Genomic DNA, 15,543 nt, shown 5'->3' on the forward strand with positions numbered 1-15,543 from the left:
ACAATTTTCATTACATGAATACACGATTACTTCGTTATAGTTGTAAACATACATATTATTTATCTTATTATTATATCGTATAATAATTATTAATATGTATAAATATTTCAAGATATATTGATACTAAATTTAAATTATTAGTAGTTGAATGTACAGGCTTACGTTGAATAATCCATATTATTAGTCATAATCAAATTTATCAATTCTTAACAGAAAATGATTCATGTGAGTCGAAAAATTAGTCTCATACTTTATTAAATTACTTTTATTTTTAGTCTTAGACGTAAACGTAATCAAAAGTGATTATAAAGTAAAATTGCACAGAATTAAACAACGAAAAACATTTACATTTTTCTTTCATTTATTTTCTATTGGTTTCTTAGTCACAATTCTTAAAAATTAATTGGAAAAATTGTCTCATAAAAAAAGACTAAAGATACAATTTTTACCGAATACGGATTTTCATAAATAATAATAATAATAATAATAATAAATAAAATGAAAAAAAAAAAAAAATATCAGAATAAAACTCTTATCCTATTTGTACCCGTCAGAAATGCTTAGTCTTCCTATCGGTGCTATAAAACAGATTATGAAATTCTTATTGTTAACGTAATTATTATAATAGTGTATTACATTTTTAATTATTTTATTTTTTTGTCTACGAATAAACTAAGTTTTTTTTTTTTTTTTTTTTTTTTTAAATATATTTACTTAAATAGTTATCATTACAACTATAAAAAATTTTTTTCTCTATTCTTCAGTACTCGAAGAAATAAATCAAAAAATTAAAAAGAAACCAATAAATTATCTCGTATCCAGAGTAATAGAATATATGCACTAGATATAGAATTTATAACATTGCCCCATATTCCCAACATATACTCTGGATTAATTATTAAACTAGTAAAAATATTTTTCTTCAATATTGAAGTCTACTGATTTAAATAGTGATTCACCGACTATTAACAAGTTATTCTTCTGTCATCACTAATTAATAATTCATTTAATATTTTAAAATATGTTAATCTATTTATCGAAGACTGTTCAACTTAAATTGTTGCAGACTCACTGTATCAATTAATTATTATTTAAATATACTTAATTCACACGTTGCCATTTATATTTTATACGTTCCCTCGGTTATTTTTATTATTTAATTAATTAATTATATAACTTCTGACTAGATTAAATAATTAGACCTATGTTAACTTTACTAGTTTACTTTAACAAGGGGACGTTAAATTTACGTGGCTTAACTATTATCTTAAAAAATTACAACTCAAAAAACAGAACGGTAAAATAAAATAAAAAATAAAACAAAAATTAATAATAATGTTGATTTTAAAATTTTTTCAAACAACATTTCATAATAAAGTACAATAATTTTAATAATATTAAAATTATAATAATAATATTCTTAATATATAATTGAATGAATCATTAAAAAACCCAACACTTCTCTTAATCCTTTTTCATCATCATCATTATCATTGATCATCATTGAAACACATTATTCAATACATTTATTTTTTGCCTAATTATTATAATATAATCAAAAAAATCTAATCACACATTAACATACACACTCGTCAAATAGTTCAATTTTTTTTTCTTTTATTGAATTTAATCATTATCTATTTTAGTTTTTTTTTAATTCTCAACTTTAATTTAAAAGAAGGAATATTTATTGTGTTAAAAACACAAAATCAGTACTGAGTATCAATCGTACTTCTATAATCATTTGTCGTATTTCCATTGAAGTAATTATATTATTAATAATCGTTATTAATTATAGTAATAATAATAATAATAATCATTCCGACAAGACTATAGAGTAAACCTCGCTTCATTCAGGACTTGATACCGTTTGCTGTTGCTGGCTATCTTCATCTTTAATAACTTCACCTTGCATTGCTTTAGTTAATGCATTAGCATCTTTAAGCGATATCACTTGTAATACCTGATGTTCACCATTAGCATTAATCATTGTCATCGGATGACCCTGAATAGTAACAGCTTCAATTGTTTCTCCGTTTCCTGGTTCGACTTTTGGAACTTGTACCATTGGTGTCACCATTTGAACTGTACCGTCGCTTTGGATATTAGCCACCATCGTTTGGTACATACTTGCTGATACTGGTACGGTGATCACGCCAGACACTGATACTGGATAGCCTGAAACACCGAAATTACCGTCCGTTGTCTTACCCGCGATTTAAGGATTTATTTTCTTTATATATATTATTTTTTAATTTATTTTTATTATTTTACCCAGCTTTTTTTTTATAATAAGCCTGACTTGGACCCGATATAAGTAATACTATAATACTAGGTATAATAATGGTAATAATTAATAATAATAATAATAATATATCATGCGTGAAATAACGTTGATAACTAAACACATAAATTATAAACAATTCAAGTCTATTGTTTGATAAAAACAAATACACAAAAGAAATTATTATTATTTTACTTATTTTTTATCAAATAACAATAAGCAATTATTCAATACGGTACTAATTAAATAAAACACTTAAAAATTAAAAATTACACATCATTGATTAATAATAAATCTAATAAATGTTGATTATAATAAATTTAATGCCTGAATAAACTTAATAGAAAAAAAAAAATAATAATAATTAAATTTGTTTTGAAAAAAAAAAAAAAAAAAAAAAAAAAAAAAATATATATTAATATTATTTAATGTGATTATAAATTCCTGATGAAAGTGACCCGAGTAACTTTGGTTGATTTACGATGGCAAATGAAAATAAAAAAATTAAAAAAAAAAAAAAAAAAAAAAGTAGCCTGTATTTGTTTTTTGTGATCTAGAACACTCTTTGGTACTGCATGCAAAACTGATTATCTGATCTAACTAAATAAAAAAATCCGTAAATATACCAAAAAGAAATCGATGATAATTTCTTTTACAGCTATCAAATTAGCTCTTAATTGTACGATATCATACATTTTTTGTAATTAATAATGTATTATATTAACGATTTAATTTGTCTCGTTATCTAATGAGATATAATTTATCTGGTTTCTTTTATTTATTTAACTTTACTGTTTTAACCCTCTTATGCTTTTACTTCATCAGTGTTAAATTAAGAAGAATTCATATATCGATCCACAGCCTGTTATTCTACTGTGATTAACTATTTAAACATGTATAAAAAATAATAATTGTTTGACAAGGCTAACTAAACATTTTGATTGTACTGTTTGGTTTTTAACATTGTACACTTTATTATTTTTTTATTATCATTTAAGTAATATTTATGTACACTTCATTTATACACATCGATAAATGCTATTTTTCGTAAAATTATGACATTCTTTAAAATATCTTTTTTTCTTCTGTTGTATCACTATCGCGTAATTTAAAATCCTGAATACCTAATTTTGTCTTCAAGAACTGATAATATAAAAAAGAAAAAACACATGAATAAAAAGATTTAATCTGTGACACGTGATATTACTTTTTAATTTAATATGGCTTGTAAGTTTCAATGAGACCATAAACTTTCGAGCATGTAATTGCAAATTACTTTCTACTCAGTACCAATACGTGATGGTCTATACAGTACAAAAAAAACGACTACTTAACAAGAAAAAACAAAAGAATAGAATAGTTCTACTTCGTTGAATGAAGTAATAAAATTAATATATATAAAAAAAAAAAAAAAAAAAAAAAATTAAATTGAAAAATATTTCATTCTAAAATAGATCGCTGCAGGCAGCATGCAAAATAATAAGGGGTCCTGAACCAATTAAGTGAATCACTGCTCGAGTAGTTCCTGGCCGGCGACGGTGCAGAGCGTATAGAAAACAGTTTTACCATGTCCATCTTCTCCTGTGAGAATTATTTGACCGTCTTGTCCTAATGTTGCTTCAGTCACACTGTTTATATCGACGGAAACACTGCCTTCAGCACCTCCTACTTCAGTTAGTGTTTGAACATCGCCTTGACTCGTGTGAATCTGCATTAGGGAAATTATTAATTTAATACATCTTCAGTTGTCAACTAACTAACAGGAAACTTTATTTATCAAATTTAAGAGTATAACATACAGTAGCAACACCCTGAACTTGTGCAATTGTACCATCAGGTAATTGTATGGTTGGATTACTTGGATCTACTTGAACTATTGATATTGTTCCATCTTGATTTGTTATCGTTTGTAAAACAGTTGTTGGATACTGTGTGGTCATCTGCTGAAAATTTTATCAAATAAATTATTTTTCTCTTGTAAAATAAATATAATAACAATATAAAACTTTTTGATAAAAAAGAATAAAATAATAAAAAACGAAATTCAACATTGGGAAACTAAACACCAAACTGAATGAAAATAAAAATAAAAGAAAATAATAAAAAAAAATAAAAATAAATGCTCAAATAAAATGAAAAAAAAAATAAAGGAAAAAGAGCAATTATTCATTAAAAAGTCGCTCACTAGCACCTGAGTGGCAGTGGCAAGAGATGTAGGTGACGCGGAAAGAATCTGTTGTGGTGAAGAGTTTCCCTTAGATGAACCCGTGCTGCTAAGTCGAACAACTCCCACCGTTTGTTGCTGCTGCTGTTGTTCATTTTGTCCTTGGCTTGATGATGCATGCGACGAATGAGGTGTCGTTTGCTGAACCAAAATATTTGATTTATCGTCGTCGTCATTGAACGCTGGTAAAAGATCCTCTCTTCCGTGAAATTTGTAACAATTTATGACTATTTGTCTCAGCGCATGCGTCCAAGAAATCTAAAACGTATGCACACATATGTAGAAAAATTAATAGCTGTGTTTATTACTGGTTTGTTTCGCATTTATGCTAAATTGAATTATGAATAATAAATTTTACCTTTTGTTTTTCGTCTTCAGACCTTGCGTCCATACGCACATTTGCCCATGGCAACTCTTTTGGCCACCACGGCGGTCGTGTGCTTTCTCTGCCCCAACCTGGCTTACCCCTACCTGTAGAATACTTTAACATCAACGGTATAAATGCCCTGAGCTGTGCTTGTGTCATTTTTTCAACTGGTGTCGGTATTCCATCGATTATTAATGGCGGTAATTCGTATAATGATGGATCATCTTGAACAGGTGGTGGTGCTTGTTGTGCTAATGCACTCTCCAATTCTTCCATTATCATTGATCTTAAATTTTTAACTACATCTTCAAGAGGCTTTGCTCCAAATACTTTGTAACTACTATTTGGTTTTCCAGGTGTGGCTACTAATACTATTGCTTGCTGACCAACTCGTGTCGCAAATTCATCTATGGTTTGCTGGATAATTAATTTTTTACATTATTAATCCAATAAATACATAACAATCAAATATAAATTTTAAAATATCTGATAACTTACTCTGAGTTTTCTTAAAAGTCGATTTTGTTGGCGTTTTCTGATGCTGGGATTTGTTTCAAAACTGTGTGGCCGTTTTCGTTTCTTAGCAGATACGATCGCTGCTGCAGCGGCAACACCAATAGGTCCTAAATTTATCAAGGAAAAAAAATTTAATTAATAAACTTTGAATAATATGCAATAGTGACACTAAGAAAATAATAAAATTATCACGCTAATATAATGATGAAGAAAAATGCATTCAAAAAATTTGAAAATAAGAAAAAGCATAAGCAAGAAGTGATACAGAACGTGCACGCAGTTGAATAATAATGATAATGGTAATTAAATAAAAAGTATCCAATTGTAAAATGATTCCGAAATGAATATAAAAATCAATAATATTTTTCTAATGAATTAAAAAAACATCAATAGATAATTTAAATGCAGTTAAAAAAAAATTGCAATGCATCTAAGTAAAAAAAATAAAATTATAAATTTATTACAAGTAATCTAGCAAACTATTACCAATAATAATTGCAAAAAAAAAATAATAAAAAACATATGCAATAAACTTAACAAAAAATGCACACAAATTAAAAATAATTTAGTAAATACAAAAAATTTATGTAAACAATTAAAATTGTTTACATATTGATACATAAAAATTCTTACTGGATCTCTTGTAAATTTGCTTTTTTTGTCATCTAACATCGATTGAATCAATTAAAATTTAATGTTTGATTAAATATTTTGACAAGTTAATTAAAGTATTTTTTTAGTACTTTAGAATCAAAGTAAATATGATATTAGAGAAAGTCATATGTGAAAAAAAGGAAAAAATGGAAATCACCATTAGCGTTTTTCGAACCTGCAGCGGCAAGCTGGGCCGTAACATCATCACCCAGAGCGTGTGATAACAGATCACCCTCCTCATAGGTCTCAGATCCACTGCTGGGCTCATCATCATCGTCATCGGTTAGCCGATCCATTCTTTCCATGGTAACTGATTCAGTGCTCGGCAAGGAAACCATCCTCCTTCTCTTTGTCACCTCCAGCGTAGCGTTTTATTTATTAAAATATTTATTTTAAAATCAACAATTGTCTTCTTCTCCTTTCACTTGGCGTATTGCAATGTCCCACCAAAACTCTATATCAGCCTTGGGTTACTGACAGCATTCATCACCAGGCCCTGTTGAGAAAATAACAAAACAATAAAAATTAAATAACTGATAAAAATAAAAAATAAATAAAGGCTATTAAATAATAATAATAAAAAAAAAAAAAAAAATCAATCGCAATAAAACAACGTTACAACTTTACATGTTCTGTTAAATAATTAAATTATCGATTTTAGTTCCCTTTTTATTTCTATCTATCCGTGATCGATTACAGTACTGGGCTAATAGTGTTCAACCTTGATACCTATGGTTTCTCTGAGTCATTCTTAGAACCCCTAACATATGTTGTACGTAAGCAGATCCCTCCTTTGTATAATATACTTTTCATTATATTTTACAATATTGACCTACGGGGTGCGTGCATTATAATTTTTTTTTTTTTTTTTTTTTTTTATAAATACTCTGTACGTTGATTATTAATTAATAAGTATACAAACATGGACCTATACTTTAGTCAACTTATTAATAAATTAGGACACAAAGTGAGTCAGATATTGTATTATTAATAAATAAATCTATCTGTTAAAAAGTGTAAAAAAAAAAAAAAAAAAAAAAAAAAAGTAAAATTTTGTGAGGGAAAATATAACACGCGATGTCATGTCGCAGGAGGGCTGAGAGCAATAAGGGTCGATGAACTAGCTAGGGAAAAGCAGCACCCGAAGTTATACTCATTGCTCGAGTGATGTCTAAGACTCAGCTCAGCAACAAGGGGCGAGTTATTATAATATAATAACAGGGGTGCGTTGGGGGTGATAGGGTAACTTGATGTTGAGGGAAATACCATCTGCCAGAAGATGACGTCGCTGATGACAATGATGATGATGATAATAATAATAATAACAAGAAAAGACAGAGCAGACCAAGAGACAATGATAGCGGTCTGGATGTCGTAATCATAGTGTTATTAGAGAGTTTGGAAGATGGTATGATGGTGATGAGCCCGATGACGACAGGCTACTGTCTGGTGTCTCGTCGTGTTTGGTGTCCTGGCAAAACTAAAATAAAAGAGCTCAAGTATAGTCACTGCACAGAGTACTTGGAGTATGATGATCGCGCGCACGATTATTAAGCGAACGTGAAACGGCGCGTTTATTCGAAGAATGGGGGGCAACGAAAATGCGCAGGGCACACGTTTGGTTTAAAAGTAAACGTAAACGGAGTTGAAAGAATCATGCGGGGGCCGCTAAGCTCATGACTAAGGAAGCCGCGAACCCATGGAGCAGGCCCAGTTGAAATCGGGAGTTGCGTACGCACCTTGTGTGGTCCGTGAGTGGTCACCACCGATCAGAAGCACAGAAGCTCAGGGGTATTGCGTCTGCGGAGAGGCCGTCGTCAGCAGCAGCTCGCGGTAACGCGCAAACTTTACACCACGCCCTAACCACGTTGTTCTTGTTGTCCGCGTCCTCGGAGCACACACATTTCACTGGGTCTGACTCGTTGAATATGTGTCTCAGTAATAAACTGTTACACTAATAATTAACAACAAAAATTATTAATTATAAGAGTAACCTAGAGCCGCGGAGAAATAAACGCGGCACCCTGTAACAACGTCTCGACAACACAACGCGCACAACAGACACCATGGCCAGTTTTGCCAACGTCAGCGGCTTCATGTATCGATCGATGAAGCGGGCCCTTCATCCATTCCATCTATTTACTATATACGCCGCGGAGCTAGCTCATTCCTCCTCGTTCTTTTTCCCTCAGTTTGGAGTTACTCTTCGCTGCCTCGCTCTAGCTCACACTCTAGTGCATTGCACAGCTCATACCACACAACCAACAACAAACGCGGGGTTATACACGGTATTCGGCCATTTTGAGTGAGTCTGCGCATTAAAACCACCCACCATACTACTACACCAATAAATCCACTGTATACTCTATCTACAATTGTTAAACAATTATTTCGCGATATTATTTTTATATTTATTTCATTTTTAGGGTTAATAATTATTAAAAACTTACCGGACAACTCCTCAATTCTCTCGAATAGTCAACAGCCAGTACAGAACACACTAACACTATATACATGTATACGGGCCTGGAATAATTTCATTGGTTGATATTCTCTCGGGTACGCGTCATGGCGTCCTCATTATTCGATTTTCCATTGGCCAAAGAGCCACGTGACGCATTATGTCAGCCATACAACTTATTCCGTTGTAAATAAAACTACTGACCAAGACTAACCTAACGTTTTATTTTTCTCTAGTATCACACCAGTACTAAATAATCCAATAACACAATTATTATTCTGTTTAATTGCACGATTCTATCATAATATTTCGTCAGTTCAATAACATTCTTCCAACGCTCAAGTTTATGTCAAGGATTCCTCTTTTATTATTTTTATAAATTGTTCGTTTTTTGATACATTTTTCTCGGAACAAATATTGTAAGCATTTTTATTTTATTATTTATTATTATTTATGAGGTTGAAGTTAGCAGACACTTGACAATTTTTTGAATTTTCTTGAAAAATAAACTGGGCATAGAAAATTATTTATAATTTTTCAAAGCTTCTAAAGATGAAATTTTTAATTAAAATTTTCTTGCTATAATTTGTTTGTTAAAAAAATTCTTAAAATTATCAGATGTCTCTCAATTTCAGTATCATTATTATTTAACTATCAAAATTAGTACTTACATGTAAATGTTTTTTTAAATTAATATTTATTTTGAAAAAAATTATGTTTTTTTTAATGCAATTGGTATCATTAATTGTAAGTGCATAAAAAATATATTTTTTTTTATTATGCTACTAATATTTATTTATTTTACATCTATTAATTTAACAATATATATATATATATATATATATATATATATATATATATAAATTAATAATAATTTTTATTTTTAATATCTTAATTAAAGAAATGGTGTAAAGCAGCTTTACATATCACATCTGGATCAGGATAACATCACAAAAAATTATAATTAAAAACTATAATAATAATAATAAAAATAATTAATAATAATATTTGTTATTATTATGTTTGTTCTTATAGAAATTCAATATCGACGAAAATTTTTTTTAAGTTACTCACACTCCTCTTTATCCATCTGATGGTACAAAAATAAAATACTGGAGACTTGAGAGAGTTAATTAATTATTACAACTATACACTTGGAATAAAACGATATTAAACAAAATGCTAAGCCCACGGTTTGTTTTTATTACACAATTTGCCAAACCATCCGGCATCACAGAGGCACCTGTTGTCAGGTTGACAAGTTCCATTTCTGCATGCTCGTGTACATGCTGATCTTTGGGGAGATCTTCGTCCTATTTCGCAATGATCTCCTTTGAAACCATTTGGACATCTACAGATGTTGTTTCCCTTGCATTTACCACCATTTAAACATGGTATTACACATTTTGCTGCAACAATTTTTATAACACACATTAATTATTAATTTATTTTTAAAAATTTTTATTATTTAATTAAATAAATTTTATAAAAAATTTATTTAAATAACTTTCATCATAATTTGTATCGTAAAGTTTTATTTGAACTTTGGATGTTGAATAATGTGGGAGAGAAAAAAGTAGGGAAAAATCGATTGGGGGAAGAACGAGGGGAAATAATGTAAAAGGATTGTATTGACACATGAACCTTTTAGGGTAGATGCCCGATAAGGATATAAAAGGACTGTGTATTTAGGAAGCCTCAAGCGTATGAATTGGTAGGGTTTGATGATGATAGGCAAGCCACTGGAACGTCAGCTAAATCAATAATGAGAAAGTCAATAAATAGTAATCTGATAAAGTGGTAATGCTTTTGTGATTACTTTAAAAGTTGCCTTTACTGATCGCGATTAAAGTCAAGTCATAATAATCTTTATAAATAAGTATCCAACTGTTCAGAATATTGATTTTTTTTTTTTCACGAGATATAGTTAGATAAAAATACTTACAAAATTCACAGTGTAAACCAAAATATCCTTTAGGACACTCGCATGTGTCTTTTTGAATACATTTACCGCCATTCAAACATTTTTCTGTACAAATTCCTATAATTAAAAAAAAATTTATTATTAATTACTATACATAAATAAATAACTTTTATTATTTTATTACAGGAGAAAATGTTACATTTGGGACGTGGCGGAGTACGTTTTACCAGTTCAACAGCTGTAGCAACGGCAGATACTAAAGCAGCTAAACTTTTGGATTCGATAATAAGAGTAAATCATGCTGGAGAATTAGGAGCTGATAGAATTTACGCCGGACAAATGGCTGTTTTAGGTATTATGACTTAATTTTTAATTACAAAAATTTTATTATATTAAAAAATATTGATCGATGATTAGGAAAAACATCAGTGGGTCCAACAATTGAACACATGTGGGACCAAGAGAAAAGACACAGAGAAAAATTCGAAGAGCTAATTCGAAAGTACAGAGCAAGACCTACAGCCTTGCTTCCAATATGGAATGTTGCGGGATTTGTTTTGGGTGCTGGTACTGCGCTTATGGGTGAGAAAGCTGCTATGGCTTGCACAGTAGCTGTTGAAACGGTTATTGTTGAACATTACAATGATCAATTACGAGCATTGATGGAAGAAAAAAATCAAGATGATGTTGATCAAGAATTATTGGAGACGATTAAAAAGTTTCGCGACGAAGAACAAGAGCATCATGATACGGGAATAGATCTTGGTGCTGAACAAGCTCCGCTTTATGATGCGCTGACAAAAATTATCAAAGCAGGATGTAAAACTGCTATTGCGATATCTAAGGTCGTATGAATTTTTGCATCTGTTTATATTTTTATTTAATTGATACTAACTAAAGACTGGCGTTGATAAAATATTATAATGTATATAGTATTCAAATTACTTATAAAGTATGAAAATAAATTAAAACAAACAAGATAAAGTAAATTATGTTTATCTTATTGAAATAATTAAGTTTAAATATATTTACCGCCTTCACAATAAGGTCCTTGAAATCCAGGTGGACATGAACAGATTCCTGGTGCTGTACAATTGCCACCGTTCATACAAATTGGATAACACAGAGCTTTTTTGCAATGCGGTGGACCCATATAACCATCAGGACATGGTCCTGGATTAGGTTCTGAAATAAAATAATTTATTATTAGCTAAATACATCTATTTATTGCAGCAAGTAGAAGAACAAACCATAACTAGTGTGGGAATATTTAGTTTTCTTTATATTTTTTAGCATTAGAGTAAAACATGCAATAATTTAATAGTATCATTATTATTATTTATTATGATAATAATAATACTAATTCAAAAGAAATATTTGATTAATAAATTTTGATCAAAAAGCATGCAACAAATTGGTGGTGATATGATTACTGGTGATACAGAACTGTATGTGTGAGTGGAGAAGTGGTGATCTTGGGCGCGACTGACGCACTCACCGCGCACGGCGCATTCTTTTCTCAAGTTGAGACGTAGGGGAGTCCCATTTAGAGGTTTACCCTTGCGCGTCTCAATCACCAGTCCAATGCTAAATTGTACTATTCCAGAACTATTGCCAGAGCAGGTTAATAAAATGCTGAATTCTGGAACAAATAATCACCTTTAATTTATCTTAACTTACTGGAAATAACTAATAAAAAAAATAACAACAGTGATTGATAAAATTACCTTTAGGCCTTTTAGGTACACGACCTTTCGTTTTTATAGTTAATGATGGTGTTTTTAATATTGACTCGTCAAGCGATTTCAACCGGTTAAAGTGGTAATAATATTTTTTAACTCCAGATTTCCACGTAAAATTAACATAAGACACTTCACTAGGTATTATTGGCAGTTTATTTTCCAATTCTGGATCTAGTAAATATGACAGTACTTTTCCTTCACTTATCGCATAAATTTCCATCTCTAATCCTGGAAAATTTTTCAAATTGATAAGTATATTCAGAGTTTAAGTTATCAATAAATTTAATTTTTAAGTAATGTAGTTGGTATTATTTTTATTTTATTTTTTGTTTTAGGTAATAAAATTACGAACTCACCACTAAACATTTTAATCTGTTGCCGATCAATCCAAAGTGATATGTCACCTTCAGGTTTATGAGGATTACCTGTTCGATGATGCCTAGCAATTACTTGCTCAGTGTGAAGAATCACAGAAGCAAAACTAGCAGCGACAGCCGCAAAGATGACGTGCGAAACCCACGGCATATCTCTTTGCAACAGGTGTTTTTATCAGCGGGAGTCAATTAATAATAAAGATGTTAATGATGACTGATTAACTTATTTTATCGTGAAGCTACTCAATTAGCGTAAAATTTAAAATTTCATGGGTGTTTTATTCACCTTGCGGTTGAAGGAAGAAGAAAAAAATGGTAATAATGATAATGAGAAGAAGTAGAAGTGGTGGTGAAGCTGGTGCTGATAGCAAGAAAGAGGAGAGGGAGGAAGAAGTGGAATCTTGAGCCAAAAGACTGGTAATAAAAGGTGGGTGGGTAGGAGGGGGGGGGAGATACAAAATACTAAATACACAGTGGATGGTCCACAGAAGATGATGAAGAAATGGGGAGCGTGTCGACACGTTCACTGCGGCTAAGTAACTGACTGACTGACTGACTGACTCAATGAGAAAAGGCCTGCAGGCTGTGTTTCGTGCTCTCTTACCGCACGAGATCCCTATCTACCAGTTCCATCCAATATATCGGGATAAGGGGGTGTGCACACTGTTGCACACCGGCGAAAAACTCCCGCTGCGATACACCAGTCCCATGAGACAAGACAAGACAAGATAAAAGAGTAAACGACAACGATGAAGAAGAACAAGAAGAGGAAGAAGAAAGAATAAGGATATGAAGTAGAAGAAAACAAGGCAAAGAAGAAGAAGAAGAAGAAAAAGTATCCTCTGCTATTAAACGTCAACAAGACACATTTTCTTATTATGAAAATTTTTTACCTGACTTGAACCTTTTCACACTTGTTTAAAAAAACATAAATATGCGTGTATGCATTACTGGTATTATTATAACGAGTATTAATAATAATATATTGATGAAAATTATGTTGAAATTATTGAAATTTGTTAAACAAGTTCGCGTGTAACAAGATGAGTTGATTGTAATTATAGTGATATGAAACTGTTTGGATGATGATGATGATGATAATAATGATAATGATGGTGGTGGTGATGCGTAATATAAATGTATATATATAAATGTATGTAATGTATATAAAGAGAAGAGGGTGTCCGGGAAATTGAGAATCCGGCTGCGAAGTGACTGCGGATTTACGCGCTCGTTGGAGAGGTAACCGATGCGAGAGGAGGGAACCAGTTTTTAACGTCACCTTTGGTTCTTCGGTCTCCTTCGTCTTTGCATTTAGTATTATAAGAGAAGAGAAGAAGATAAAATAAGAGAAGATCAGACTTCTCGACCAACACAAATCGCCGTCCCTCGACCTTGTTTCTCACGATGTCTTCGGTAGTATATATACTCTACTATATAGTTATTAGTAGGTGAGAGGCTACTTAGCAAATCGAATAATTTTCAGGTCACGCATATGATACACACGCACAAAATAATCACCAATACAAACTCCGCAAACGATCTGTTGTTGATTAAGATAATATTAATATCTATAAATAAAATTGGCAAATTTATATACATACACAAATATTATTATTGATTAATTGTGATCAATCACGATCATTTCTAAAAGATCAACACGAGATCAATAAATTCGGATAAAATAAAATAATCAATCCAATTAGCGACATACAGAGACATAATTTATTTTTAATAACTTCTACTTGAGTTCGTGAGACACGACTAGCCGACTGGAGAGATATCTTCATCTTTCCACTCAAGCCTAAAGGCCTTTTAAATGCTGTCAAGATTAAATGATGACAAAAAAAAAGGAATATTATATATATATATATATATATATATATATATATATATATATATATATATATATATATATATATATATATATATATATATATATATATATAAACAACATTAAATGTAGTAATAAATGATGCACAGGGTACGCCCGCGAGCAACAGGTTTAAGAGAGCACATATGATCAATAGTTGATAATAGTGTTCATTGTATTCGCCAAGTATTGAGAGGGATGGATTTACCTAACAAATGGCTCATTGTTATAACTTGCATTTTCTTTTCTTCCTTTTTTATTTATTTTTCTTATTCTTTTGCGAAAACCACGGTAATGTTACACTCCGCGGCTCTTGTGTCTTATTCACCATCGCCTACGTTATTGTCTGTCGGCTTATTTTCCTTTAATTCATTGTAATTAATGATGCTTATTACTCATTATTACTTTATTTATTTTTTTTATCTACGGTATGATATAAATTGAAACAAATTATAATAGATAAACGAATCATTTGATGTATTCGGTGTTTGGTAATAATATCAATCACGGTATAACGTATAGTACCGCACAATTGATCCCAAGTCGAATATAATAATATACATACATCCGTGGGATGGATCACACGTATAATAATATAAGATCCAACACGAGATATTTGATACAAAATATTTTCCATGGCTATTTATACGATCAATACATAACATTATATATTTTTATGTAAAAAAAAGAATAAAAAGGAAGAAAAAAAAAAATTAAGTATACCTAAGAATAAATAATACACTCTATATATATGTGTATATACGTCTACATTAATCTGTAAGCAACATCATGAAATTTTATGTGCGCAGATCGCGATAAACATTTTTGTATCCACGTCGTTAATCTCCATCTCATCGTATCGGCAATTCTCCATTCTTTCTCTATATGATGTACAGAAGTATACAAGAGAGTTATTTTCATCTCTGTCTGCGTTGAAAGGGCCCCAAAGTGAGAGAGATACCGTGAGATCAACAGAGAGCTGCAAAGGCCCATGTACACCACAAAAAACCTGTCCCGCATAATTACATTATCGGTCAGATCTCGCACGACTTCTGTCCAGACTCTCTGGACCCGTTCGACCAGGCCAAGAAGCTGCACTCTTGTCTCTTATTACTCTCTCTTTC

General features: G+C 30.8%; 3 protein-coding genes across 12 annotated transcripts; 1 reads left to right on the forward strand and 2 right to left on the reverse strand.

The window, feature by feature from the left end:
* Positions 1 to 1,365: 1,365 nt before the first annotated feature.
* On the reverse strand, positions 1,366 to 8,621 carry Ewg (DNA-binding protein Ewg). 7 transcript variants are annotated; one of them, XM_074248925.1, is made up of 8 exons: positions 8,496 to 8,621; positions 6,203 to 6,541; positions 5,374 to 5,498; positions 4,867 to 5,292; positions 4,476 to 4,766; positions 4,084 to 4,227; positions 3,851 to 3,992; positions 1,366 to 2,178 (listed from the first exon to the last, which is right to left on the reverse strand). In XM_074248925.1, the coding sequence occupies exons 2-8, from the start codon at positions 6,381 to 6,383 to the stop codon at positions 1,850 to 1,852; spliced, it is 1,638 nt and encodes a 545-aa protein (XP_074105026.1). In that variant the 5' UTR covers positions 6,384 to 6,541; positions 8,496 to 8,621; the 3' UTR covers positions 1,366 to 1,849. The 7 variants fall into 7 exon arrangements, with proteins under 7 accessions (XP_074105026.1, XP_074105029.1, XP_074105031.1 ...); XM_074248928.1 differs by lacking the exon at positions 8,496 to 8,621 and adding an exon at positions 7,785 to 7,954 and having other exon boundaries at positions 6,221 to 6,541; XM_074248930.1 differs by lacking the exon at positions 8,496 to 8,621 and adding an exon at positions 7,785 to 7,954 and having other exon boundaries at positions 4,084 to 4,224; positions 4,578 to 4,766.
* Positions 8,332 to 11,419, forward strand: Coq7 (ubiquinone biosynthesis protein COQ7, mitochondrial). Of its 3 annotated transcripts, none has more exons than XM_074248970.1 (3): positions 8,332 to 8,350; positions 10,617 to 10,782; positions 10,848 to 11,419. In XM_074248970.1, exons 2-3 carry the CDS (start codon positions 10,623 to 10,625, stop codon positions 11,282 to 11,284), a joined length of 597 nt encoding a protein of 198 aa, XP_074105071.1. In that variant the 5' UTR covers positions 8,332 to 8,350; positions 10,617 to 10,622; the 3' UTR covers positions 11,285 to 11,419. The 3 variants fall into 3 exon arrangements, with proteins under 3 accessions (XP_074105071.1, XP_074105070.1, XP_074105069.1); XM_074248969.1 differs by lacking the exon at positions 8,332 to 8,350 and adding an exon at positions 8,752 to 8,925; XM_074248968.1 differs by lacking the exon at positions 8,332 to 8,350 and adding an exon at positions 9,783 to 9,900.
* On the reverse strand, positions 9,387 to 14,380 carry Shf (WNT inhibitory factor 1). 2 transcript variants are annotated; one of them, XM_074248952.1, is made up of 6 exons: positions 12,529 to 14,380; positions 12,158 to 12,400; positions 11,878 to 12,072; positions 11,463 to 11,615; positions 10,452 to 10,547; positions 9,387 to 9,915 (listed from the first exon to the last, which is right to left on the reverse strand). In XM_074248952.1, exons 1-6 carry the CDS (start codon positions 12,695 to 12,697, stop codon positions 9,689 to 9,691), a joined length of 1,083 nt encoding a protein of 360 aa, XP_074105053.1. In that variant the 5' UTR covers positions 12,698 to 14,380; the 3' UTR covers positions 9,387 to 9,688. The 2 variants fall into 2 exon arrangements, with proteins under 2 accessions (XP_074105053.1, XP_074105054.1); XM_074248953.1 differs by having other exon boundaries at positions 11,929 to 12,072; positions 12,529 to 14,379.
* Between the last annotated feature and the right edge of the window lie 1,163 nt (positions 14,381 to 15,543).

This window comes from Cotesia typhae, unplaced genomic scaffold (genome assembly GCF_013202065.1).
Source record: "Cotesia typhae breed Kobodo isofemale line unplaced genomic scaffold, CoteBio_Ctyphae contig_5, whole genome shotgun sequence".
NCBI classification, from domain to species: Eukaryota; Metazoa; Arthropoda; class Insecta; order Hymenoptera; family Braconidae; genus Cotesia; species Cotesia typhae.

Coding starts and splice junctions, on each gene's coding strand:
- Ewg (XM_074248925.1), bottom strand. CDS start 6,383: ATGGTTTCCTTGCCGAGCACTGAATCAGTTACCATGGAAAGAATGGAT. Junction 4,767..4,866: donor CTGAAGACGAAAAACAAAAG/GTAAAATTTATT, acceptor CATACGTTTTAG/ATTTCTTGGACGCATGCGCT. Junction 3,993..4,083: donor AAGTTCAGGGTGTTGCTACT/GTATGTTATACT, acceptor TCCCTAATGCAG/ATTCACACGAGTCAAGGCGA.
- Coq7 (XM_074248968.1), top strand. Junction 10,783..10,847: donor CGGACAAATGGCTGTTTTAG/GTATTATGACTT, acceptor ATCGATGATTAG/GAAAAACATCAGTGGGTCCA.
- Shf (XM_074248952.1), bottom strand. CDS start 12,697: ATGCCGTGGGTTTCGCACGTCATCTTTGCGGCTGTCGCTGCTAGTTTT. Junction 12,073..12,157: donor TGTACCTAAAAGGCCTAAAG/GTAATTTTATCA, acceptor TATTTGTTCCAG/AATTCAGCATTTTATTAACC. Junction 10,548..11,462: donor AGGACCTTATTGTGAAGGCG/GTAAATATATTT, acceptor TTTTAATTATAG/GAATTTGTACAGAAAAATGT.